Consider the following 26,018-nt stretch of genomic DNA (forward strand, 5'->3'; position numbering starts at 1 on the left):
GAGATGTAGTGGGGGTGGAGTAGGCTGTACAACACACACACGCACAAGGAGTTTAAAGAGTTTAGTTTATCGACATTTATTATTTCTTTACTAATTATTCCGTTTAGTATCTTTGTCAAACATTTCTCCTCATTCATTCATTCGTTCCTACCGTCTTGTTTCGTTTTTTTCCAAATTGACTAACTCTCCCGTGGTTCCGGATCCAGCCACCACCACTTTAGACCGGATCTTTTAGACCGGCCTAACGCTACAGACCAGCCCTAAAATATCTTTGTGAAACCACCGGCAGGGTATTTTTAGCCTAGCTTAGCACAAAGACTGGAAACAAGGGGAAACTTTTAGCCTAGATCCACCAAAAAAAGTTAATATCCACTTTCCAACAACTTCAAAGCTGCCTATGTTATTAGTTTTGGATCAACACTGTCACATTAATGAAGTTTTGGAAGAGGTTGACGAATTAGGAAGAAGATCTAGGTCAAAGTGTTGACGAAGATTTATTTCCTTCTAGATATTAAGTAAATCTGAACTACACACTGGTTTCCAGGATGAAAGCAACTAAAAACAGCAGCATAAATATATATATTCGCATGTTGATGGGTGTAATTAGGATTAAACATTTTGGCACCAACTGTGACTGTTTTTGCCAAAAGACAGGAGTCGTCACTAAACCCTGAAGTGAAATATAATCCAAACACAATACGATTTACTTCTCAAAGATTATGAAGCATTTCTTCAGATGTTGAAGTAAATATTAGATTAATAATTAAAATATTCATTTTATTTTGTCTTTTGTTGTGGAGGCGTGTTGGCCTCCAGGAAAACATGTTCTACAAACCTCTTTAATTGGCAGTGTACTGTGATTTATGCATTCTGGATATGAACTGAAAGTTAAGAATAATGATAATATCGTGTAATCTGTCCAGTGTGTGTGTGTGTGTGTGCGCGCCTCGGTGCACTCACTGGGCGAGGTGGGCGAGTTGCCTCCCCCCTCAGTGGAGGAGGTGGAGGGCGGCTTGGCGTCGACGGGCAGTGGGACGGGACGGGCCATCGGGGGAGGCGGAGGCGGAGGCAGCATGGGCGTCGGAAGGAAAGGGTTGTGGACCTTTCCCTGGGAGCTACCATTAGGCTGGGGGGGGGGTCGACACAGTTAAAAGGCATTAAATACAAATATATACTCAATATTTTTTTGTACAGAAAAACATCAACAGGTTGATCACCTGGTTACGGCTCAACTCTCTGCTGTCCTCTGAGTGTGAGTGTGAGTGAGTGTGTGTGTGTGTGTGTGTGTGTGTGTGTGTGTGTGTGTGTGTCAGCAGTTTTCCCGGCTGGTCATAAAGAATTCTGCTGCTGCTCGCATTTTATCCTCCTAATCTACAAGCATAATACCACAGTACCTCGCTTCACCTCTCTGCCTCCTTCCGTCTCTACTCTTTCCTTCCCTCCACATACTGTAGCCCACATTTACAGGTATCCACCACGTCTGTACTTATATACCTGTCCACAGGTCTTTGTTTGTTTACATGGGCATTAGTATTCTTATTCTCCTATGTTCTCTGTTTGTGCATGTACACACCTTTTGTAGTGGAAAACCAAAAATGTCTTTTTGAAAACACTTGTAATAAAGCAAACCTATGACTTTAGTGTCGCCTGTTGATGTTTGTTTTCGAAGGTGTAATGGGCTCATTGTTGCCTCTTGTGGCCATTGGGGTAAAAAACACCGGCCACAACTGTGGCTCTCATTTTATTGATTGATTTTATTGTTGTCTTCCGTTACCGCTCATCAGACCACAATGTCAAATTAAGAAAAGCGGTTAATTAACGATGGTAAAGTGGGTTTTTATCCTCAACTATTCAGACAACTGTGTTGCAAAATCTCGACATCAACGCACCAGAGACCAGGTCCACTGATTAATATGGGACTGTACAGTTTCCCTTGAATACCAACAAGAAAACGACAAACCCCCACAATAAATACCAGCAATGCTGTTGTAGTGAATCCTCTTCTAAGTCAGCTGGAGTTGTGAAGTTGTTTTCAAACATACAGGAAGGTGAATGGCCAAGTTTCTCATGTTCCATATGAATGTATCCACAACCAGATACTAGTCTGCATGTAAATATACTCGCTGGGCCTCATGTGAGAACGTTTCCATATTCGTATCCTGACTGAGTCTTCAAAGTCAGATTCACCAAACTCTCTTAACAGCACGAACTCGACGTAAATAGTTTGAGTCAGCCTGATGATTGTCACCTGTTCGTGAGGAGGTGTGTGTTTGTGAGATCTGATAGTTCGCATAATCGATGCCCCACCGATCGCACTGTACGGCTGCCTGTTTGTTCGGTTTCAAACGTGGTGGGTGTCACAACGGAGGACGATACTGGAGAGAGACCGCGAGGCAGAATCTTCCTAGTAACCACCGACACACTGCTGGGTTTGGGGGCAAAAAAAAAAAAATAAAAATTCATTTGAAAAAAAAAACCATGAGATGATCATCATACAATGAAGAGAATATTTTTTTTTTTTTTTATTTTATTTGCGATGTGTATCATCAACCTTCCACATTCCTTCCGATTCTTGGCGTTTTCACATTCGGTACGACTGCTTCGTACCGTGCCTGAGTAAGACCGCCCCCCATCCGCCCCCCATCCGCCCCCATCCGCCCCCCATCCGCCCCACGCCTCGCGACGTTCACACTCATCAAAACGAACTGGACTTTGGGGTCAGGTCTGCTCGGATTCGAGTCGGGGAATCTTCGGCTCTGACTCGTCTGTTGTTTACATGCATCGGCAGAGTAGATCTTTCTGACACACACACACCTCACCTGCGTCCAAGGTGCACAGAGAAGGTAACAATAAAGTTGCTCTATATACTGCAGGTGTTGTGACCATTTACATGTATTAAGACATGATGTTGTGTTATAGCACTCGAGCCCTACATGTCCAGTTTTTACTAAGTATGACCAAAAATAGATAAATAAAACAGACAGTGTGTGTGTGTGTGTGTGTGTGTGTGTGTGGTAGGGTTGGTGGACATTATATTGATTCAGTGTCTAGACACAGATATATCAACTATCTCACTGCAGACAGAAGAGGCCACACACACACGCGCACACACACTGCAGTGTTTTCTGCTCCTGAAAACAGAAACTGATCCCACCTTTGCAGAGGCTGGAAAACCCAGCTCAGATGTGCAGCTGTGAACTTCTGTATATCTACATAGATATATATGTATATGTGTGTCTGCGTGTGTAAGTGTGTGTGTGCTTACGTTGAGGAAGCCCACCTGTCCGGCCTGCTGGGCGGAGTCAGGACAGACCAGTTGGACGAACTCCTTGAGCGTCTCCTGTGGGTGATACCTGATGGCCGGGTGGGAGAAGTAGGAGCCGGGCTGCTGCAGGATGGGGGAGGAGGAGAAGTGGAGGCCGGAGGGGGGAGCGTGGGGACTCGCTGTGGGCCGAGCAGGGGAGAGGGGGTGAGGAAGGGGGGAGGCAGAGAAACAGACAGAAAATTATTCAGAGAGAGGAGAGTCGGGCAAGTGAGGCAGAGAGTTAATGGGGGGGCATTCAGAGGTGATTAACGGGGGCGTGGCTTAACACACGAAGACATGACGACAGACGCACGGCAGAGCAGGTGAAACGATGACGACAGACCATAATGCACTCGTCACACCAGCTGTCGATCCAAACAAGAGTGTGTGGAGGTCGGTGAACCTCATTTCCTGTTTCCTCCTCTCCTTTCCTCTCTTCTCCTCTACATTAGTTCCTCCTCTCCTTTCCTCTCTTCTCCTCTACTTTATTTCCTCCTCTCCTTTCCTCTCTTCTCCTCTACTTTATTTCCTCCTCTCCTTTCCTCTCTTCTCCTCTACATTAGTTCCTCCTCTCCTTTCCTCTCTTCTCCTCTACTTTATTTCCTCCTCTCCTTTCCTCTCTTCTCCTCTACTTTATTTCCTCCTCTCCTTTCCTCTCTTCTCCTCTACTTTAGTTCCTCCTCTCCTTTCCTCTCTTCTCCTCTACATTAGTTCCTCCTCTCCTTTCCTCTCTTCTCCTCTACTATTTCCTCCTCTCCTTTCCTCTCTTCTCCTCTACATTAGTTCCTCCTCTCCTTTCCTCTCTTCTCCTCTACATTAGTTCCTCCTCTCCTTTCCTCTCTTCTCCTCTACTTTATTTCCTCCTCTCCTTTCCTCTCTTCTCCTCTACTTTATTTCCTCCTCTCCTTTCCTCTCTTCTCCTCTACTTTAGTTCCTCCTCTCCTTTCCTCTCTTCTCCTCTACATTAGTTCCTCCTCTCCTTTCCTCTCTTCTCCTCTACTTTATTTCCTCCTCTCCTTTCCTCTCTTCTCCTCTACTTCTTCCTCCTCTCCTTTCTCTCTTCTCCTCTACTTTATTTCCTCCTCTCCTTTCCTCTCTTCTCCTCTACTTTAGTTCCTCCTCTCCTTTCCTCTCTTCTCCTCTACATTAGTTCCTCCTCTCCTTTCCTCTCTTCTCCTCTACTTTAGTTCCTCCTCTCCTTTCCTCTCTTCTCCTCTACATTAGTTCCTCCTCTCCTTTCCTCTCTTCTCCTCTACTTTATTTCCTCCTCTCCTTTCCTCTCTTCTCCTCTACTTTATTTCCTCCTCTCCTTTCCTCTCTTCTCCTCTACTTTAGTTCCTCCTCTCCTTTCCTCTCTTCTCCTCTACATTAGTTCCTCCTCTCCTTTCCTCTCTTCTCCTCTACTTTATTTCCTCCTCTCCTTTCCTCTCTTCTCCTCTACTTTATTTCCTCGTCTCCTTTCCTCTCTTCTCCTCTACTTTAGTTCCTCCTCTCCTTTCCTCTCTTCTCCTCCTCTTTGCTTTCCTGTCTTCCTTTCCCCCTTCCTGCTCTCCTCTCACTTCCTCCTTTACACATCTCTCTCCTCCCCTTTATTTTTTCCTTCTCTCCTTTCCTTTCCACCTTTTCTCTCTCCTCCTCTCATATCGTCTCACTTCATTCTCTCTTGATTTTCTTCTCTTCTCCCCCTTTACTCCCATTTTCTTTTTCTCCTCTCCCACCTGTTTACTCCAACCTTCCTCCTTTTTTCCTGTCCTCCCTTGTTTCCTCCTTTTGTTGCCGTTCCCCCTTTGCTCCCCTCTCATTTATTGTTTCCTTCTCTCCTTTCCTACTTTCACCCTTCCTCCTCTTATCCCCTCTCCTTTTCATTTCTTTCCTCTCTTTCTGTTTCCTTCTTTCCTCCCTCTCCGCTCCTCTCCTCCCTTGTTTTCCTCTTCTTCTTCCCTCCACTCACACATTTGGACCTCCTTCCTTCCTCATTTCCCTCTTCCTCTGCTTTTTGTTTCCTCCTCTTTTCTCCTTTCCTTTCCTCCTTTCCTCTCCTCTGTTTTGTCTCCCCCTTCCTCTTGTTTCCAATCCTCTCCGCTCGTTTCCTCCGCTCTCCTCTCGTTTCCTTTCCTCTCCTCTCGTTTCCTATCTAATCTAATTACGGCTGTAATTGGTCTAATATTCTCTGATTGCTCGTTAGTGGACGAGGCCTCGTTAAGGACTGTGATGTATAGAGCTCTGAGCAGAGAGAGAAGAGAGAGGAAAACGAGAGATAAAAAGAGAGAGTTATAACAGAGGGCAGAGACAGAGGGAGGCAGACGGAGATAGAGAGACATTAGAAACGATAGAGACAGAGAGAGGAGAGAGAGAAGATAGAGAGACACTTAAATGTAAGGAGAGAGAAGAAGAGAGAGAGAGAGAGAGAGGGATGGAGGGATGGATGGAGAGTTAAAGCTGCTGCACTAATTCACTTAAAGTCTGCTGTGATTTATCACTCTGACAATACACACTGACCGAGTGTGTGTGTGTGTGTGTGAGCGCACCCTGCGGTCAATGTATTTACAGTAATCACTGGATGGATGGCTTTCTCTGCCCTGCCTCTCTCTCCAACACACACACACACACACACACGAAATGGGACACTGTGTATGTACATTAATAGAAATGATCTCACTCAGTGTGCAGGCATGCACAACCACCTGTGTGTGTGTGTGAGTGTGTGCGCTCAGAATGGGCCGACCGCATTTGTGCTCTACGAATTCGTTAGACACAGATTTTTCACACGTTTGACATTTTGGGAACGACGACGTCTCCCATGTTCATCAGGAAACAGTTTTGAACGCCTGTAGCTCAAAAACTCTTTTCACATTTCTGTTTTTGCACGGACCAAACAAACGTGAGCGCTGACTGAGTTGGTAGCTGCGTCTTTGAACTTTAGAGGGAGCCGGGCTAGCTAGTTCCCCCCGGCCTCCAGGCTTTATGCTAAGCTAGGCTAATCAGCTGTGGTTCTGTACTTACGTAGATATAAGAGAGGTCTCGATCTACTCGTTTACTCTAAGGGAGAAAGAAAATATGTATTCCTTTGAGCAGTAATGTATCTGTTCTGCAGAAATCAAACCAATGATAACTGAGACACTAAGAACACAGTCAGTTGGCGAGTATGCGTCACTGTTGGCTCTAATCGGCCTCTGTCAGCGACCGTTTGGCCATTTCAGTGTGTTGACTTGGTGTCACAGGCAGCGAGAGAGAGAGAGCTTCATCAGTTTAGTGCCGTTTCTTTGTAATTCTTCTTTTATAACGGTGTGTCATCCAAGCAGTCGGGGTGTTTCTGCCTGTTCTGAACGTCCGGGTCGAAGAAGCCCGAGCCCGGCTGAAACCCCCCGCCTCCCTGGTCGCTCCGTGTCATTGTAGTCTCCACGTCGTGAATCCAACAAATGTGGATAACGGCGCATGCTTTCAGACAGACGACGAAGAATGAGAAAAACGCGAGCCCGGGAGAGAGACTCCAGCCTCGTCCCCACCTCCTGGCCTACCAGTGCGCAAAGCCGGTGTGCCTGTTGAACTGTGAAGTGAAAGTCCTGCTTACTTAAGGCAGAACTTCCTTAAAGTAGGAAAAGTAAAAGTAGTCATTATGCAGAAAAATGGTCCCTGTAAGCGTTTTATTATTACATTTTATGTTTTTGGATTAATATTACTGCTGCGTTAATATGTATGTTGCATTTTACGTCTGTTGTTATTCAAGGCTGCGTTAATATTAACTACTTTATAAACTGCTAGGTAGCTTAATCTATGGCAATGCATCATATTATATAAGATTATCAGATGTTTTGTTGTGTTGCTGTCCAGTGAAAACCATAAATATATAAAATGTTACATATAAGTTGTAAAGAGTTTTCAGCTTTGTGACAGTGCATTTTCCAGCAAAGGGGATTCTTAAATAGTTTATTTAGCTTTACAAGATTCGTAAAAGGGAAAATACTCAAGTAAAGTACAAGTACCTTGAATATGTACTTAAGTACCGTACTTGAATAAATGTACTTTGTTATATTCCAACACTGGAAAAGTTACGAAAATGATGAGATTTATCTGTTTCAGACGCTGTTAAACGAACTAGCGAGTACTTTGTTTTAAAATTTCAGTTCAGTTCAGTTTGAACAGAATGAACGTCCTGCTAGCGCCTTCCAGAGGCTGCAGCCTTCATTACAGCCTCAATACTAATAAACAGATTGAAGATGTATGTTTCTACAGCAGTGACGCTAAACATGTAAAGTTCTCTACCGAACGACCAGAGACAAAACTGTTATTGATCCTCTCATCTTTCTTCAGGCAAAACAGTAAACGGGAAGATTTTCCAAAATGTCTGAGTCTTCCTTTAAGTGTGTGTGTGTGTGTGTGTGTGTGTGTGTGTGTCTGTGTGTGTGTCTGTGTGTGTGTGTGTGTGGGGGGGGGTATGGGGTATCGAGGATCGGTGGCCTGCATGTCGAACACAGGAGAAAGGGCTGGGATTAGTTCCACTTTGCAAATTGCCTCGCTTCACTGCTCAGACCCCCCCCCGTCCTCCTCCTCCTCCTCCTCCTCCTCCTGCTCCTCTCTTCGTCTCTCCCCTGCCAACTTTTCCATGAAGCAGATATTTGCCATCAAGATGTGGATTGATAAACGATAAGGACGAGAAGAAGAATTAAAACGGCAGAGCTCCTTCACTTGAACCACAGGGGGAGAGGAGGGGGAAGGATGGAGGGGTGGACGATTTGGGCAAGGAGCAGGAGGAGGAGAGAGGTAAGGGAGGAAAGTGAGGGATTATGGCAGAAAGAGAAGAAGGAGATGAGATGGTACAGCAGGATGAGGAGGAGGAGGAAGCCATCACTGTGAGGAGAGACTAGGGATGAAGGGGAGGAGAGAGAGAAGGCCGAAGATGGAGACGGGGAGGAGGAGACCAGGAGGAGCCTGAAGAATGGCTAACATGGAGGTGGACTGAAGGAGGCGGTGAGAAGACACTCAGACTGATCTTCGGACCCAAACCTCAAACTAATCCCGTGTAATCATCTGGAGGAAATCCAGATCGCAACGCAGCGTCACCGACGAGGATTAACGAAAAACGGTTTTTATTTCTCATTGACAGGAAGTTGACGGAAGTGAGCCCACTCTGCCTTTAAGCCCCGCGGGAGTTCAGCTGCTACTATCAGCTCACAAATTATTTTCAATCCTCTAATCTGCTCCAGCATGAGCGGGATTTTCCTCCCACGGAGTTCTGGAAAACATTCGGCAATAAAAAACATTTCACCAACAGCAGCTGGATGACAAACTGACATAAGCCATCTGAGTCTGCTCAGTCTGGTCCTCACAGGTCCACTTGGGTCCCAGTCTGAGCTAAATCCTCCTTTTTGAAAGGTTAACTCCCTGATTTTGCTAATGTGGTCCTGAGAGAGCTGGGAGGACTTCAGGATTTGGGTGTTATTGTGTGCCAGAGCAAAATCACGGAGTGTACCTTTAAGTTATCGCGTTACATGTTGCATGAGCGCCACCATCTGATGCTGAGTGTGGTTGGATGAACGGAGCCGTTTCTGACCACAAGGGCTTTTCTTCACCAGCATTTTAACTGGAGGAACCAGGTGCTAAATGTAGTTACTGCCCCCCAACTACAGGTCCTCATAAGTCTTCTCGGTTCCCAGTTTGATACCTGACCCGAGAACTGAGTCGCACTCGGTCCAAACGATATCCAGTCTAATCAGGTCTGGCAGGGTCCTGTTGTATTGCTGCAGATCTCAGGTCTGTGTGTCAACATGTCAATAGAACCGTATCCAGTCCATGAAAGCTTGAAATATTTGCTGTCGATCACAGTGAACTCTAAACAAACTGATTTGTGTGACGCAATTGACACTTTTCATCTGAAAACGTGGACACAAGTGGATCGTCCAATAGGGACACTCATCCCAAGGGTACTTAGCTGGGCAGCCTGGGTCCAAACCTCCCGATTGGCGCCCAAATCTCGATTCAAGCTGACCTGAAGTTGTGTTAACCGCACTATTTCACCATCTGGAGAAACACCTCAGCCAATCAGAGCTTCGCATGATGAGGACGCCACGGTCCTGTGACTGAGCCTGACAGTCGCAGAGGCCGTTGGGAGTCAACTCGCAGAGAAAACCCTTCGACACCACGAACACTGACTGGGATGGTTTAGAAATAAACTATCGTCATTCTTCGTTTAATTTTGTTCATTTTATCTCTAATGCCAGAATCTCAGCTTTCGTGGACACTGAATATACTCTGCGATACACTATCTCGTGTTTTTACGTATTTTTTCTTTTTTCCTTTGAGGTGTGTTCAAGGACACTATGACATCCAAGAACTGAGGGATAAATATGGTCGTTACCGTTCACCGATCAGCCACAAAATTAAGACCAAATATCAGCTTTACTGTTTAGGCTGGTTGATGAACATTTGGTTTTTGTGCTATACATTTTGTATTATTATCTACTGTCAAAATCATCTAACACTCCAGGGATTTTCTTGCCGTTTGGACAAAAATTCACTTTGTAAAAGCAGAATTATTCTGCTGACTGTCAGTCTGTCTCTATGTGGACGTCACATTGAAATCAGCTTTGACTCTCATCAATAATCTGCAGGTCACAGACACACACACACACACACACTAACAAACTGGCAGGCAGGAAGTGTGTTTCCGTGTTGTGGAGTACTTTTATCAATCAGAAGATAAAAAAACAGCATGAGGAAGAAGAAAAAGGTGGTTTGGAGTGGGTGGGGCCTGAGGGTAGAGGGGTGGGGGTTAGGAGGATGTGCTCATAAAACACGCGCACACACACGCACACACACACACACACACACACACACACACACACACACACACACACACACACACACACAACCCTGCCTAAAGCCTGCAGGTGTGTGTCTCTATAGGTGCATCCTCCTGATCTGCTCTTCTGCGCCTCCTCCTGACAAAACCCACAGCTACTAACAGGAAGGTAGGGGTGAGGAGGTGCGTCAGTGTGTGTGTGTGTGTGTGTGTGTGTGTGTGACGGGGGAGGAATGAGGGAGGTGAGGAGGTGGGGGTGGTGGAGTTGGGGGTGGGTGTTTGTGGGGGTTGACTGTTGAGGACCTCACCTCGAGGCCCGGTAATGACGGGCCGGTGATGGTGTGTGAAAGCCGTTCGGGGGGAAGAGGAGGAAGAAGAAGAGGAGGAGGTGGAGGAGGCGCCGCTCGGTGAAGGCACGGCGCCGCAGAAACCAGACTTCTCTGACTTCTTTAGAGCGCCAGCGGGCGACGGCATCCCTGCCAAGAACCATGATGATGAGGATGAGGAGTGGGTCATGGCAGTGTTTCGTTTTTGCTTGTTTTTACATTTTTATGCGGCTCCAATGGGAGGAGAGGAGATGGGAGAAGGGGGGCGGAGGGCGGAGGGCGGAGGGTGGAGGGTGGAGGGGGGGTCGGCTCGGGCGGGGTCTGAAAATCAGGGAGGGAGGGGCCAACAGATTTGAGGCACGGGGCTGCAGGTCGTCACAAGGAGAAATTAGTGTGAGGGTGTGTGTTTCCTATCAACACCTTACTTGATCATGTAGGTTTATTGTTACTTTTTAACACAGTAAACGAATTTTTAAAAGTGCCTGGAAATAAAAATAAAAATTGGAAAAAATAAAATATAAGAAAACGTGCCAAGAGTTGCATAATGTTTTAGGAATTAATTTTACAACAGAAATAAAAATCGCCAGCATATTATCTGGTTTAAAATTGAACTTCACATAAAAAAAATAAAAATAAATAACAATGTTTATTTTTATATAAAAAATATTATCAACACAATAGAAATTGTATCATTAGCTATATACTTGTATAATTTAAAAATGGAAGAAATATAATCCAAGAATATAAATTGTAACTAATAAATTAATGAAAATGAAAAGTCAATTCAATATTTTTTGAAAAACAGGATAAATTTGACATAAATATTAAAAATATGGACATATCTAAAAAAATTGAAACCGGAAAATATAAAGATATTATTTGATAATAAAAATGTAATGTATATTTATATGTGTATATATATACGCATATAAGAATAAAAATGTCCTCTAAGCTGAGAGTTGGGTGACTTATACGGTTTAATCACTTTGACCACATATTAATAAACTGGCAGATTTAAAAGTTTTTATACGAGACACTTTCAAAGTTTTAGTAAAGAAATGATATTGAACAAGACCATTTTGTCGCAGCCTTCTCAGCGTCTCCGGTTTTCTTTACTGGAATAACCTGATGTGTTTGTGGACACTTTTGACTCTGTCATTAAATATATATGTAACACCGGACACTGTTTCTGCAGTTGAATTTGTTAAGTGTGATTCATTTTTCCGCGCTGTAAGCTCAACATAACACATTCCCTTTACCTACGTGTGTTGGGATGAAGACAGAAATCTCCAAAACAAAATCTGTCTGCACTGATAAATGTCCTGTAATGTGGGGACGACGTGGACTCCGAGTGACCTGAATCATCAGTATCTGAGATGGATTTAGTGAGGGACAGGGTGCAGCGGGAGGGGGAGGAGGAGGAGGAGGAGAGCGAGGAGGAAGGCTGTGTGTGTGTGTGTGTGTGAGTGAGTGATGAACAATTGTAGAGGTTTTGTCAGGTGGAATTGAGGCAGTCTGCTCAGCACTTTCTCCTTCCTCATCCTGTTTACATATCTATCTGTCTGTCCATCTATCTCTCTCTCTATCTCTCTATCAGTCTGTCTGTCCATCTATCTGTATCTCTCTCTCTCTCTCTCTATCAGTCTGTCTGTCCATCTATCCATCCACCCGCCTGTCTCCGTGTCTGTCTGTCTCTAACCTCTCTCATTCTTCCTTCCTCTGTTCTTTTTCCTGTCCATCCCTCCTCCTCTTTCCTACCCTCTTAATATCTATCCTTCCTCCTCTCAACTTCTTTCTCTGCTGTTATCAGATGGAAGATATCACACACACACACACACACACAAACACACACACGTGTGGTTTACATGGACACGTGGTGGCAGCAGGAATTACTGTCTTAAAGGAGTTTGAGTGTGTGTGTGTGTGTGTGTGTGTGTGTGTATGAGTGTGTATGTGTGTGTTCAGCCGACAAATACAAAGCTACTTAGGAGATACACACACATACATATACCTTTATACACACACACACACACACACACACACACACACACACACACACACACACACTCTGTATCATGCACAGTGTTTCAGCCCATCCTGCAGTTTTTTTTTTTACTCGCAGACATCAACCAATAAATAAACAGACATGATGATGTCATCAGCATGCTGCCGGGTGGGTGGGGGGTTGGTGTGGCGGGTGGGGGGTGACGGTTGCTGCACCCACAGGTGCCTCAAGACCGAAACTCAGACGGTAAAAAAGAGAGGAGAGAAAAAGGAGAAGGAAAGGAAAGAAGGAGAAAAGAGTGCAGGAAAGTAAGGAGAGGAGGAGAGGAAAAGGGAGGAGAGACAACAGAGTAAAAGGAAATGAGGACAAAAAGGACGAGAGGACAAAGGGAGAGATGGAAAGGGAGAGGAGCGGAGGAAAGGAGGAAAAGAAAGGGAAGTCAAGAGAAGAGAGGAAAGAGGAAAGAAAGGACGGAAGTGGAGGAAACAAGAGAGGAGATGACAAAGGGAGGAAGTAAAAGAGGGAAGATAAACGGAGGGGGGAGAGGAGAGAAAGAGAGGAGGCAGGTAAGAAGGCAACAGGGAAAGAAAAGGAGGAAAGCAAAGGACAAGAGGAATCAAAAGAGCAGAGGAGGCGAGATGACAGGAGAAGGGAGGAAAAGAAAGGAAAGGAGGAGACAAAAGAGAAGAAGAGAGGAAAGGAGATCAGCTGAGAGGAGGAGTGAGGAAGTTCAAGAAGAGAAGAGGAAGGAAAGGAGAGGAAACAAGTTAATAGGAGAGGAGGAGGTTTGAGGGGATGAGAGGAGAGAGGAAGAGAGGTGAAAGGAGGAGGATGCTTGGAAGGAGAGGGTGAGGAGATAGAGAGCAGAGAGGGAGAAGGAAGAGAGGAGGAGAAAAAATTCACCAGACTAAACCAGACACGTCACGACACCAAACGGCAAAACCAAGACCATCCAGGTATCATCTACCCGTCAGGAGGAGGTGGGGAGGAGGAGGAGGAGGAGGGGAGCAGGTGGAGGAAGGAACGGTTTCACAGACACGTAGACAGAAAATAAAAAGGCGTGTTCACAGTCTTTACCTTGTCGGGAGATGAACGAGCTAGCTAGAGAGCCACGCAGCTTATATCCGGCTTTCCGACGCAAGACGGAGGAAAGAAAGAAAAGAAACGAAAAGAGGAAAGAAAAAGAAAAGCAGCATGAATATACTGAGAGAGAGAGAGATGGAGGCAACACCTCGACAACAACGTGTTCATGTCAGTGTGTGTGTGTGGGGGGGGTCCCCGGGACTCTGGTCATACTAAACAAACACAAGCACGCACACACACACACACACACACACACACACACACTATGGAGTGTGTTCCTGTTTACATCTGAATCCCAGTGATGGATCGTGTGTTTACATAACGTTAGCCTGTTAGCTGGTTCAGTGTGAAGCAGAAGACGTCTGTGTGTGTGTGTGTGTGTGTGTCTGCACATGAGAGACAGACTGAACATCTACATTCCAGACTGTAAGTATTTGGACAGTTAACACTTTTTGTTCTTCAGGCTCTGAGCTTCAGCTCATCCACTCCGACATAAAATAGTGATTCTACATTAAAGAACCAAGTCTCGGCTTTAATTTGAGCAGGTTTACGTCGTTATTGAAAGAACCGTGTGGGAGACGGAGCTCTTTAAACACTCGGGGCCCAAAGTTAAGGGACTCAAAAGTAATTGGACAGATACGCATGAAGTCAAACTAAATGATCGTATTTAATATTAAGCATAAAATCCTTTGCAGTCAGTGACTGTCTGAAGTCTTTGACCCACAGACGTCAGCAGACTCTTTGTATCTTCCCTGGTGACGCTCTCCCAGAGCTTCACTGCAGCCTCCTTCAGATCTCGTTGTTGTGGGCTCTCTGCGCCTATAGTCTGGTCTTCACCGAGCGGACTGTGATCAGCCGGACTGAGATCAGGTGACTGACTCGGCCAGTCGGGGATAATCCACCCCTTCACCCTGAAAAGCTCTGTGGTTGCTTTGGCCGTACGTTTGGGATCGTTGTTGTTTGCTCCCGTGAACCTCCGCGCTCATCCTGTTCCGTCAGCATACCAGAACCGCCGTGTTTGACAGATGAGGTGGTGGCTTTGGGTCACGAGCTGTTCTTTTGCTTCTCAGCAGTTTCCTCTTCCTATCATTTAGACAGAGGCTGATTTTTTGTTTCATCGGTCCATAGAACTCTGATCCAGAACTCTGCCGGTTTCTCATTGACAGTTTTCGTCAACTGCTGTCTGGCCTTCCTGTGTTTCTTCACCATGTCAAGGACTTTCTGCTCATCCACAGGTCCGGAGCTCCTCCATCTACCTGCTCGTTTTGCATTTTCTAGTTTCCCCGTGAACCCCTGCTTTTGTAGAAATGACCCAACGGTTGATTTTGGCAAACCAACTACCTTTGACATCTCTCTGATAGACTTTTGCTTTTTTTCCGAGCCTCATTATCTCCTTCAGCTCGTCACTCCTCATACTGACAGACAGCTCCACCTCGGTCTAAATGGAAACTCTCAGCTCTGAGCCACGTCTGAGCTCTTTGGAGCATGAACCCGCGTTGAAACGACACACAGCTGCTCAACAAACATTAGTAGCCGAGTGTCCAATTACTTTTGAACCCTTGCAATTTGGGCACAGTGTCTCAAAGGGACTATATCTCCCACATTTATATCAGAGTGAATGTGCTGAAGCTCAGAGCCTGAAGAACTAAAAAAGGGGTAACTGTCCAGATACTTGTGGTCTGGACTGTACATCAGTTGTGATTGGACTAGATCAGGGAACTAAGCAGGACCAGGAAATAGTCCGATCCCACCCACAGCAACATTCATGGCCGGGTTAACCTGCTAGGGGAACCTGGGGCAAAAGTGAGCTGCTGGGCCCCCGCAGTCCCCCCTCGTCCCCCTCTCTCTATGCAATGCGTACCATAGTTCTTTACCTGAATATCACATGACTCCAGGTCCCCTGCCTGGTCATTTGATTGCTTTAAATGCAAATAAAAGCCAACTGTATTAAAATAATGGCCAAATCTCAAATAACAGCCAAAGAGCACGAGCAGATAGAGCCGGTCGCCTACACAGGGTGGTGGAGGGACATAAAAAATGTCTCCCACGGTAGATTCGGTGTCACGTCCATTTCCACAGCCCTAACTCCATCAGCACAGAACTCCCTGTGGTCAACAACACTGTTTCATACGTTCACTTGGGCTTCTTTTGTTGTTCATTTACCATCAGTGAAACTCGACACCTGCAGATTTTTCAAAACACAAGTCGACCAAATACGTCCCTGAGCAGGAAGTGATGAGTTTGATGGAAGCACCTGGAAATAAGTAGTGAGTGAAAACTGTATTTCTGTTAAACAAGAGAAAGTGATCAGAGCAGAGCGGCGAGTGTGACGTGACTCTGTTGTTCTGATGGATTAGTGCTGTGGAAATGGACACTACACTGAATCTATCAGGATGGCAGATAAACATGGAGGACATTCTGAGTTTTCCATTGACAGAACAACAGGGGGAACTGGAAATAAAGGCCTGGTCTTCTCTGCCGCTGAGGTAAATAAATTGGCCCCGGCCACCAATTAAGAATTAATGGTAAGTAACAGAATCTAAAAACGACAGTATCTTTATGATTTTAACCGAAAACTTACAGCCAATCAGAGAGAGGGAATTTCTGTGGCCCTGGTACAGAGACAACCCACGCACGATTACACACACACACACACACACACACACACACACACACACACACACACACACACACACACACACACACACACAAACACACACACACACAAAAGCCTAATTACCAAGGCACATACTACTTGTCTTTCTACCACCTATTTTCTAGCTGAGTCCTCAGTTCACATGTAGACACACCCTCACTTTCACAAACATACAGGGTGTTTACATTGTTTACATACTTATATGTCACCCCCCCCCTCACACACACACACACACACACACACACACACACAGCGACACATAGAGACACTCCCCTCCCTGCTGCAAGCATCACTACACACTTACATGAAAGCATCGCTCCGATTCCAAAGCTGCTTTGGAGCGGCAGGTTAAAGTTGGGATGTGTATGAAGTGTGTGTGTATGGTGGAGGAGGGGGTGGGGGGGTAATTAGGTCTGGTGTTGGTGGTAAGGAGGGTGGGGTTGTTAGAGGAGGGTGGGGGTTTGGGGTGTAGTTTCTGTTCCGACGGGGTACCTGGCTCCACGTCGTGCCAGCTGCTGGCCTGGCTGCCGCTGCCCGGAGATCGACCCTGACCCGGGTAGTAGGACTCCTCTCCTGGACTGTCCACATCCTCCTCCATACACTTTATCCTCTTGGCAGAGCTGGTCACACACACACACACACACACACACACACACACACGGGAGAGACAGAGCAGCACCGTTAACTTCTCTCAGTCTGCTGATATTAATAAATATAAGTTCCTTTGATAAGTAGAGGGGAAGAGAGATGAAAACAGTGGAAGAGGAAGAAGAAAGCCAGTGTGAGGCAGGAGAGTGTTTCCGCCACTGAATCCATTGTTTTCTTGTATTTGGACACACTTTGTATTCATTTTTACTTATTTTGAGATAGAGTTAACTTGTAAAAACTTGTTGACCAGGTATTACGAGGAATGAAACTCCCGTAAGGCACCCAGACCCCAACACATCTGGTCTCGTCAGTAGATGGAGTCCTAAACACAACACTCAGCATCATTTGCTATCTCAAATACAAGTTCTGCAAGTTTTCCTTGAATTATTTCATAAAAGTATAATAACCTTTTTATTATGTTATGTTATGTAAGTGGTCATTCTTTCAGATGAGGTGGCCCATCTTCGCGTTGAAGCACTGCAAGAAACCCTGGGTCTAAAAATGTGGAGAGAGACCGAAAGCTCGTACACTGTTCTTTATTTCTTCTTCAGCACGTAACGGAGTTGAATTAATTGGTAAACGGGTTAAGTTTTGCTCTCTCCCCCTTTATCTTGCTATGGTCATACAGTAAACAGTACGATACTGATACTGGTGTGCACACGTTGTAGTAGCCCGAAGTCATTCCGAGCAGCAGACTCCACCCTGACAGCCCGGATACTCTCCACCGTGGACATGGAGGGACTTTCTGTGTATATGACATTGGGTGTCAGAACACAAGGCGCCATGTATACAGCCTGTGGCATCATGGACATGGACAGATGACCCTGCAAGTTCTAGTATGCTGACGCACAACGTATAATCTGTGCTTAGGTTTCCCTTCATTCATGGAACAGTAAAACAGCCGGGGCGGAAACTTCTCGCGGACCAGGATCTAGATTTAGGCCCCGATTCCTCTGTTTGAAATGCAGGTACGGTTCCCGAGTTCCTAAAAATGTCCATGGTTGCCTGGAAAAGGTCCTGTGGTGATAAAATGCTATCTGTTGAAACTTTCCTCTCTGCTGCTGCTGCGCATTGAGCTTAATACAGTTTAATGGGGCACTGAGACACCAGGGTAAATCTCATTTTATTAACAGAAAGCTTTCATTAAAGTCAGAGAGGCCTTTTCTCTTTCGGTCATTTTTATGTTGGATAACTTCTTGCCTCCGACACAGATGTAAAAACGGCCCTCCTTCAATGAATGAACCAAATCGACATGTCTGACTGGTGTCTGGAGGTCTGAAGGTGTTTAAGCCCAGCGAGCAGCAGCAGCAGCTGAAGCTGAAGCTGAAGCTGAAGCAGCAGCTGAAGCTGAAGCTGAAGCTGAAGCTGAAGCAGCAGCTGAAGCAGCAGCTGAAGCTGAAGCAGCAGCTGAAGCAGCAGCAGCTGAAGCAGCAGCTGAAGCTGAAGCTGAAGCAGCAGCTGAAGCAGCAGCTGAAGCTGAAGCTGAAGCTGAAGCAGCAGCTGAAGCAGCAGCTGAAGCAGCAGCTAAAGCTAATGCTGAAGCTGTGTGTGACTTTGGGTTCTGCGTTGTTATAAATGAAGGTAAACAGCATTTTAATAAAGTCTGGCCTTCATAAAAAAAAAACACGTCATCTAATGAGACCTGCTGCGCACTTCAATTACGTTCACTCTGTTGTTGTTTCAGCCATTTATGTGTCATGTGATACTGAGTCACATCAGCTACATGACTGCTCAGTAACACACACACACACACACACACACACACACTCTAGCCCTGACATGCCAAAGTTCCTCTCATTTAGCCGATGTGTTCATTTAATAGGAGGTTAAGAGATGTTAATGTTTTTGTGTGTGTGCTGTTGTGTGTGCGTGTTGTTGTGTGTGTGACCTGCCTGTACTTTGTATATGAATGAAGAGTCTCTGACATTAGTAAAGACTTAAAGATTTCAATATGGATCTGCTTCACTGCCCCGCAGCACTGTGATATTGTGTGTGTGTGTACTTGTACTTCTATCTTTGTAAGGATCCGTTTGAGTGTGTGTGTGTGTGTGTGTGTGTGTGTGTGTGTGTGTGTGTGTGTGTGTGTGTGTGTGTGTGTGTGTGGGAGGTCTCTGGAGAGGTGTGTGGAGTCAGAGAGGAGAGAGAGAGTAAGTGTAAAAAGACAGAGGACACACATACAGAAACACACACACTCAGCTAATCTAAGTCAGTAGTTCAGTATGTGTATGTGTGTGTGTGTGTGTGTGTGTGTGTGTGTGTGTGTGTGTGTGTGTGTGTTGGTGTGTGTGCTGCAGGGCAGGTATCTCAGCAGACAGACAGACGACTCTTGCGACTGCATCGATTTAACTGAGGAGGTCAGGGCAAACCCTTCAAGCGTGTGTGTGTGTGTGTGTGTGTGTGTGTGTGTGTGTGTGGCTGATAGTATGTGTGTGACTGAGAGTGTGTGTGTCTACTGTAGGTAAAAGCTTTGTGAAGGCTAAACATGAAACAATATTGCTGAGGACACACGGCTCTGTAACACCTGAGACTGTGAGTATGTTATACACATATATGTACATTAATACGTATGTTGTACGTATAATTGAGTGTTTGTATTTGGTGAGATTCATGCTTGTGTGTTTTTTGAATTGCCCTTGAAAATGTGAACTCTGGGGTGTCCCGCTGGCCTGGGGGTTTAAGGCACTAACCGTGTAATCACAACGTGCCCGTTCAAGTCCAGTTCTGGTCTCTCTTCATTTAATGTGAGTCCTCTACCGTATGCTTTCTAATAAAGGCCAAAAATGTCTAAAAATACTTAAAGTGGCCGCAGTTTATATTTTATAATACCACTGGCTAAAACGTGACGGTGTTCGGGAGTCTGTGGTAGTGTCACCGCTCTTGTAGCGTTGTTTTTTTAGAAAAACAGCTCTGAAAAGCCACCGTCCACCACCTGCTGAGCAGCGAACAGCAGACAGACGCAGTCAGAGACCAGCTGGTGGACACAGTGGAGCATTTATCAGCTAAAGAGCCAGAGGTGTCCCTCAGGAGCTGGTGGAGACCAGAACCAGAGCTGAAGAGAGGGAGCCCTGGACCTAGATTCCCCAGATCCAGATGAAGGATCATGCTGCTCTGTTGGATGTGGACACGGCAACTGTTTGATCCCAAGTTCAACATGTCAGCTTAAAAGGTGACGATCTGTCATTGCTCTGCCTAAAACTACTGGACAAATATAAGTTGTCCTGAAGGGTAAAAGCATTCAAGAAGCATTATAATAAAAGATGGGTTGAAATCAGACTTCTCAAACCACCTTGAGCGGTGATCTTTACTCCTCCAGGCTGTAACTGCGTCACGATGTGGTCTGAAGACTGGGAGGTTTGTACCTGTGATGACGGCAGCTGAAGTTTCAAGAAACCAGACTTCTTTCTCCCAGTCACATTAAAACGTCAAGAAATACGATCGTATGCGGTGTAACGCGCTGATCCCTGATCAGTGTTTCCACAGAATGATCTATGAGGGGTAGAGGGGTTTCGGCCGCATGTGGTTTGGAGCAGGACCGACTCAGACCTGCATTGTGGGAAATGCTGATCAGATGCGATCAGAATTTTGATCTGGCTAAAAGAGATGCATATGTGTGGCCAAAGGCAAAGACGTGTGCGTTATATCGCATCACATTTGAATTTCATGCAGATATGAGACACTTGACTTGGCCAACGTCAACGTCACAGCGATCTGATTGGCTCAAGATGCAGCCGATCCATCGAAGAGCGGCCACAACATTAAAACCAGTAACTGTAATATATACAGTGTCCATACTTATACACTAGTATATAAAGAGTCACCACACTGAACTGTCAGTAGTTCTGTAGCTCCTGTGTAGCAGCAGAGTCTGTGGTTTGTGTTTGTTCCTGATTTACTTTCAGATCAGATTTAGTGTTTTCCGATGGGATCTCAATTGCTGGTGTAAAAAGGTCTGATGCCGTTTAAAGACACAGCATTAAGAACTGTGGACCTGAACTAGGGAGTGTGTATGCGTGTACCTGGAGGAGGAGGTGCTGGGTAGGGGTCTCCTCATGGCTCCTGGACTCATGCTGTAGTAGGAAGAGCTGTCCAGGTCGGCCAATGAGAAGTTGGGGCCGGTGCCGGCTGCGATGGGTGCTGAGACAGAGACAGAGAGACAGAAAGCATTAGACATGTTGAGACCTTTAGCATCATCGGGTTTTTTATTCATATAATCCCACCAGGGTCTGTATTCTGGGTCTGTCCCAGGGCCTCCGCCACCTCCTCAAGGTCCAACCCCCTCAGCTGACTCCTCTAGATGTCTGAGATGTCTAAAGTTGGGACCCTGCAAGCCTCCTGATGGTCACCTCCACTCTGTCCTGACCCTGGACCAGAGGAAAAAGTTTTCTCTTGCGAGTCACATCGGTCCCCTTCATCTCCAGTGGATGAACGACATAATCGGAGGCCGATCTGTAACTTCATTTACCGCCTCGCCTCCCTCTGCTGTGAGTTAAAGCCCTTCCTGTATTTATATATTTACATATTAAGTAAAACGGGCCTCTGATTAGTGCAGGACATTAGCATCTACAAGAAAAAACAAGTATCATTCCTCTCCTTCTCCCTTTCTCTTTCCTTCCCTCTCTGCTCTGTCCATCTTCTGCCATTTACCCTCCTACACATCTCTCTTTGTCTTCCTCCGCTTCTCTCTGGGGAGAGCAGGTCTTCCACAAAGGCCTGCGAGGGCTCTCACTATGAGAGAAGAGAGGGAGTGAAAGAGCAAGGGGTGAGAGAGAGAGAGGGCGAGTGAGGGAGAGAGAGGGAGAGAGAGAGGGAGCAAGAGAGGGAGAGAGAGAGAGGGAGAGAGGGCGAGAGAGGGAGAGAGAGAGGGAGCAAGAGAGGGAGAGAGAGGAGAGAGAGAGAGAGAGAGAGAGAGAGAGAGAGAGAGAGAGAGAGTTGGCTCTTTGTTGTCAAATGCTTCAATTTGAAAATCCTGCTGAACAAAGGCAGCAATCTGCTTCAAACCCGGACATCCGTCTAGCCCCTCGCCTCCAGCCCCCCCTTCATCCCTCCTCTTCATCGCTTTATTGACAGAGAGCATGATGGCGTGATGGGATGAAAGGAGGAGGAGGAGGAGGAGGAGGACTGACAGGATCTGGTGAGTAGTTTTCTGCTGAGCTCAGCACCCTGAGTTCGCTCTATCTATCACTCTCTCTCTCTCTGCCCTGCAGAGATAGTACTGGCCTGAGAGAGCTGTGCACACACACACACACACACACACACACTTAGTTCAGATGTGCATCTGTGTGTGCCTCCCATATATGACGACAAAAAGCAACAACATCTGTCAGTCAGTCAGTTGGTCCAGAGCCGAGGTTTTCAAACTGTGAAGCTTCCCCTCAGAAATCGTACTCTCCCTACAAGCGTCGGAAACAAACGTCCATAAATCCACTTTGAAATCAGAGAAACAAGAGGCTCCAGGTAGCTGCGGAACTTGGCTGAGAATCCCCATGTTTTTAAGTTTCCTTCGGTATCGCGGTGATCCAGTGACAGTTGTCAGAACGTCCACGGCTACGCTGAGAACAGGAGCTGGTCACAGCTGATTCAGCAGCTTTTACTGGGACGGTTGGACTGAATGGAAACAGATACAGGCTAAAAACACAGGGAATAAGCTCAACAGCGTCAGGACCTTGAAAACTCCTGGTTCAAAACAAATCACAACAACCACTGGTCGGATTACTGGGAATATTACTGCGGATATTCGTCATCCCCTGATAATGGATCTTACTGATTCTGGTGACCCTGTGACCGTCCCTGTAGCGCCACCAACAGGACAAACGAGAGGCTGTAGCGAGGGTAGCTAGGAGAAGTTCACGTGAATCATGTCAAACACATACACCGAGTTGTTACTGTATTAGTTATCTTGTTGTTCATCTTCAAAAAAGTCTTTGGGCACATTTTGGATTTAACGACTTAATATTTAATGATAATGGTTTTCTCTGTTACCAACGTTACAGCAGGGAGACCTGAACACACACATTTTACCACTGACGTTGGTCACTAAACGACACTTTCATTTCGCACTTCTTCATAGCAGAAGAAGACCGTGAGATGCTTCCAAGTTATTTATCCTAAATAAATAACTTTTAGCCGCGTACTCTCACACCTCTCCCTACACTTCTCGGTTTCCTTTCACTGAATCAAGAATCAAATCGAGAGATTGCAGAAGATTCCCGGCCATAAGTGGAGCAGCTGCTGAAGAGAAGCTCAGTGGCGGCAACGAGGGAGTTTTACAGTATCCCCGCGGCAACCTTAAGGTCAACTGCTTCTCTCCTCTAACCCTCAGGCTGGCTGGCGGTTGACGCAGCTGACTTCACTGGAATCACTCCCTGGATTCGCACATCCCTGCCGCACGCTGTGTTCGGTGTGTGCCGTGGATGTCAGCTGACACGACGCTCTGCAATGAGGCCTGCCTGCGTCGCCGTTAAGACTAACTCACAACAACCTGTAGAGCTGCACTCATCTCGTCCGCCTTTGTACCCATTTCAGTTTGGAATAGATTCTGCCAAGATGAAGTCCTCGTTCCTAATCCCACTTCCAAAACTTCCCGGCTATCCAACCAGGGCAGAGGGCTGTCAATGAGCACAACGCCAGACCTGTTTGAATCTCGGAGGCGGTCTAAGACAAACCCACTTTCCTCTAGGGCCTTTACATGTTTAGCTCCGCTGGTAAGACTCTAAGAACAGATACATCATCAGGAGGTTGTCTGTTCATATTAATAATAATGATAATAATAAACTTTATTTATATAGTACTTTTCAAAACACAGTAACAAAGTGCTTCACAATGAAAGCAATAAAAAAACAGAGCACAAATACGAACGCAGAAGATTAAAAATGAATAAAACAGCAACTTTATTATTTATAATGATAACTTTATTATATATAATGATAACTTTATTATATTATTATGTATATATGTTTCTAAAAAGCTGGGTTTTTTTTAAAGAGATTTAAAAGATGCAGTGGAGTGTTCAGCCCTGGTCTCCTCTGTGAAATGTGATCATGGTTCTTTGCACCAGGTAAAATTCGAGCGTTGTAAGCAGGGGAGGGATTTTCTACTGATGCCAGAGAGCGGGGAAACACAGTGGGGATGAAGGCGTGGTATATTGTAGCTGCGCTGAACACTGCAGCCTCAGGGAGCACTTTAGACGGTTAGTGATGTTTCACTTATGCTGCGAATTAACCAATCCACTCTTTCCTTTTTCTGCTCTCTGTATTTAAATCCTAGACGCTTATGCTTGATGTTGATGGCTGTTTGCCAACTGGAGCTTCACCTCATCTTTACTGTACTAATGATATTTTAGGTCATTTATAGTTTTTGCCATTGTAACACTGCTTTAATATACATCTCATTCCTTTGCCGATGTTTCTCGGCAAAGGAATTGGCCTTTAATAAAGAAAAATGTATTTATTTTGAACCACAATTAACGATTCCCTTCGATGGGGTCGAAACTCCTGCCTCGCTCCCACCACTGCAGTGACTCACAACCTCATCAAAGTCTGGGCTCCCGTGGGTCACGCGAGCCAATGGAAACACTGTAGGCTAATGTCAGTAGCTAGCCACTGTACCCAGCTTGTTAGGGTTAGGGTTACTTCCTTCCCTTCCGAGCTTCTGAACTAGACTGTGTCAAGTGTCCACGGATGACCGCTAACGCTAGCTAGTTTCTAACTTTTGCCCTAAGTTACAGTTTTGCTAACTAACATTAGCTAGTCAAAGCTAACGTTTGCCTTACCTAACATTAGCTAGTCAAAGCTAACGTTTGCCTTACCTAACATTAGCTAGCCGATAGTGCAACCCTTTCATTTCCAATGTTGGCTTGAAATGTCATATATTATCCAATGTTAGCTAACACCGGTGCTTAGTCAGGCGCAGTGGGACAATGGAGGACTAGTCCTTGTACGTTTGGACATCATTATAGAATTTATTATTTTATTTTAATAGGGTTTTGTGTGGCTGTGCTGGTTTAGTCTTTTGCCTTTTTGCTATTAGCTATTAACAGGCACTGTCTTTGTTTGCACTGAGGAATTGGGGAGTTATTTGGTTAATTAAATGATATTAAAATCCATGTGTGTTGAAGGCTCAGTGATTGTAGTAGTTTAAATGTCTGACTACTTTATTGAACTCCGATTCGATTTTATCATGGGGGATGTACCACACACCAACCTTTGTCAACAGGGGTCACCGACAAAGTATTCTGGAGCAAATTACTCTAGAATACGAGGAGACTGCACTGAAAGATGTATGCCATCATACTCAACATCTTATCGATCCATATTCTACAGGATCTTTTCCACAGGAGCCATATGTTTCTACCTCTGATTTAATGGAACAGACAGGGGTCACTCTAGCTTAGGCTCTTGAGCCAATAGACCGAGTCCGTTCTTCTCCATTCATCTTGATATTGGGACCAGTACAGGATCTACAATGTGGGATGTTGAATGAGAAGTTGTGGGATGCTGGTTTATTTTTTCTGTGAGATTATTTTCTAATGTAAGAAAACAGATGACAGAGTTACATTATTGGGTGGTCTATGCCTTAAGTGTTAGTCAGCCACAGGCCTAGATGCTGCATGGTAGTAACACACCTGCCTGCCTCTTGGCAGGTTGATAGTGTCTTTGGTTCTGGTGCGGCATCGTGTGGGTCTTCGTGTTTGAGCCGAAATGATGGTCTGCTGTTGTTGGGTGTGTGGGTCCGACTTTCTGCCCGTTTTGCTGTAGAATACTTTGTTGGTGTCCGCTTATGACAAAACTTGGTGTGTGGTACATCCCCCGTGAGCTGGTGTGTAGTGGACCTGATTTACCATCGTCTACGGACTGCAGACATTACGGTAACCAGGTGAGACACTGCGAGGACTGGAAGACTTCAGTCCACTGAAGCAGGCTCCTGCTCTGTACTGGGCTCCCTTTACACCCTGGGGAAAGGGTTGACCCCCCTGATCCAGACTGTCATTATATAATTCGCACTGTGTGTGTGTGTGTGTGTGTGTGTGTGTGTGTGTGTGTGTGTGTGTGTGTGTGTGTGTGTGTATTAGGTGGGAATGCCTCAAGACGAAGGTACTAGAAGGTGCCAAGTGGGTCATCTGGCTTCTTATCTGTTCTGTGTGCGTGTCCTCTGATAATGTGTGCGTCTCTGAGTGTGTGTTTGGTGTTTTGGTGTGTGTG

General features: G+C 45.7%; 1 protein-coding gene across 3 annotated transcripts in view; it reads right to left on the reverse strand.

Annotated features, from left to right (window-relative positions):
- The window catches only part of nfia (nuclear factor I/A), a 214,380-nt gene that overhangs the window by 12,618 nt on the left and 175,744 nt on the right, over positions 1-26,018 (reverse strand). For all 3 annotated transcript variants that reach the window (XM_040128396.1, XM_040128398.1, XM_040128397.1), the window contains exons 5-10: positions 20,838-20,955; positions 16,666-16,793; positions 10,412-10,579; positions 3,266-3,444; positions 961-1,126; positions 1-24 (exon numbers count right to left, since the gene is read on the reverse strand). The exon at positions 1-24 is cut by the window's left edge and continues 65 nt beyond it. In XM_040128396.1, coding sequence (XP_039984330.1) covers positions 1-24; positions 961-1,126; positions 3,266-3,444; positions 10,412-10,579; positions 16,666-16,793; positions 20,838-20,955 — 783 coding nt within the window. The remainder of the gene's footprint in view (positions 25-960; positions 1,127-3,265; positions 3,445-10,411; positions 10,580-16,665; positions 16,794-20,837; positions 20,956-26,018) is intronic.

This window comes from Xiphias gladius, chromosome 6 (assembly GCF_016859285.1).
Source record: "Xiphias gladius isolate SHS-SW01 ecotype Sanya breed wild chromosome 6, ASM1685928v1, whole genome shotgun sequence".
Lineage (NCBI taxonomy): Eukaryota > Metazoa > Chordata > Actinopteri > Istiophoriformes > Xiphiidae > Xiphias > Xiphias gladius.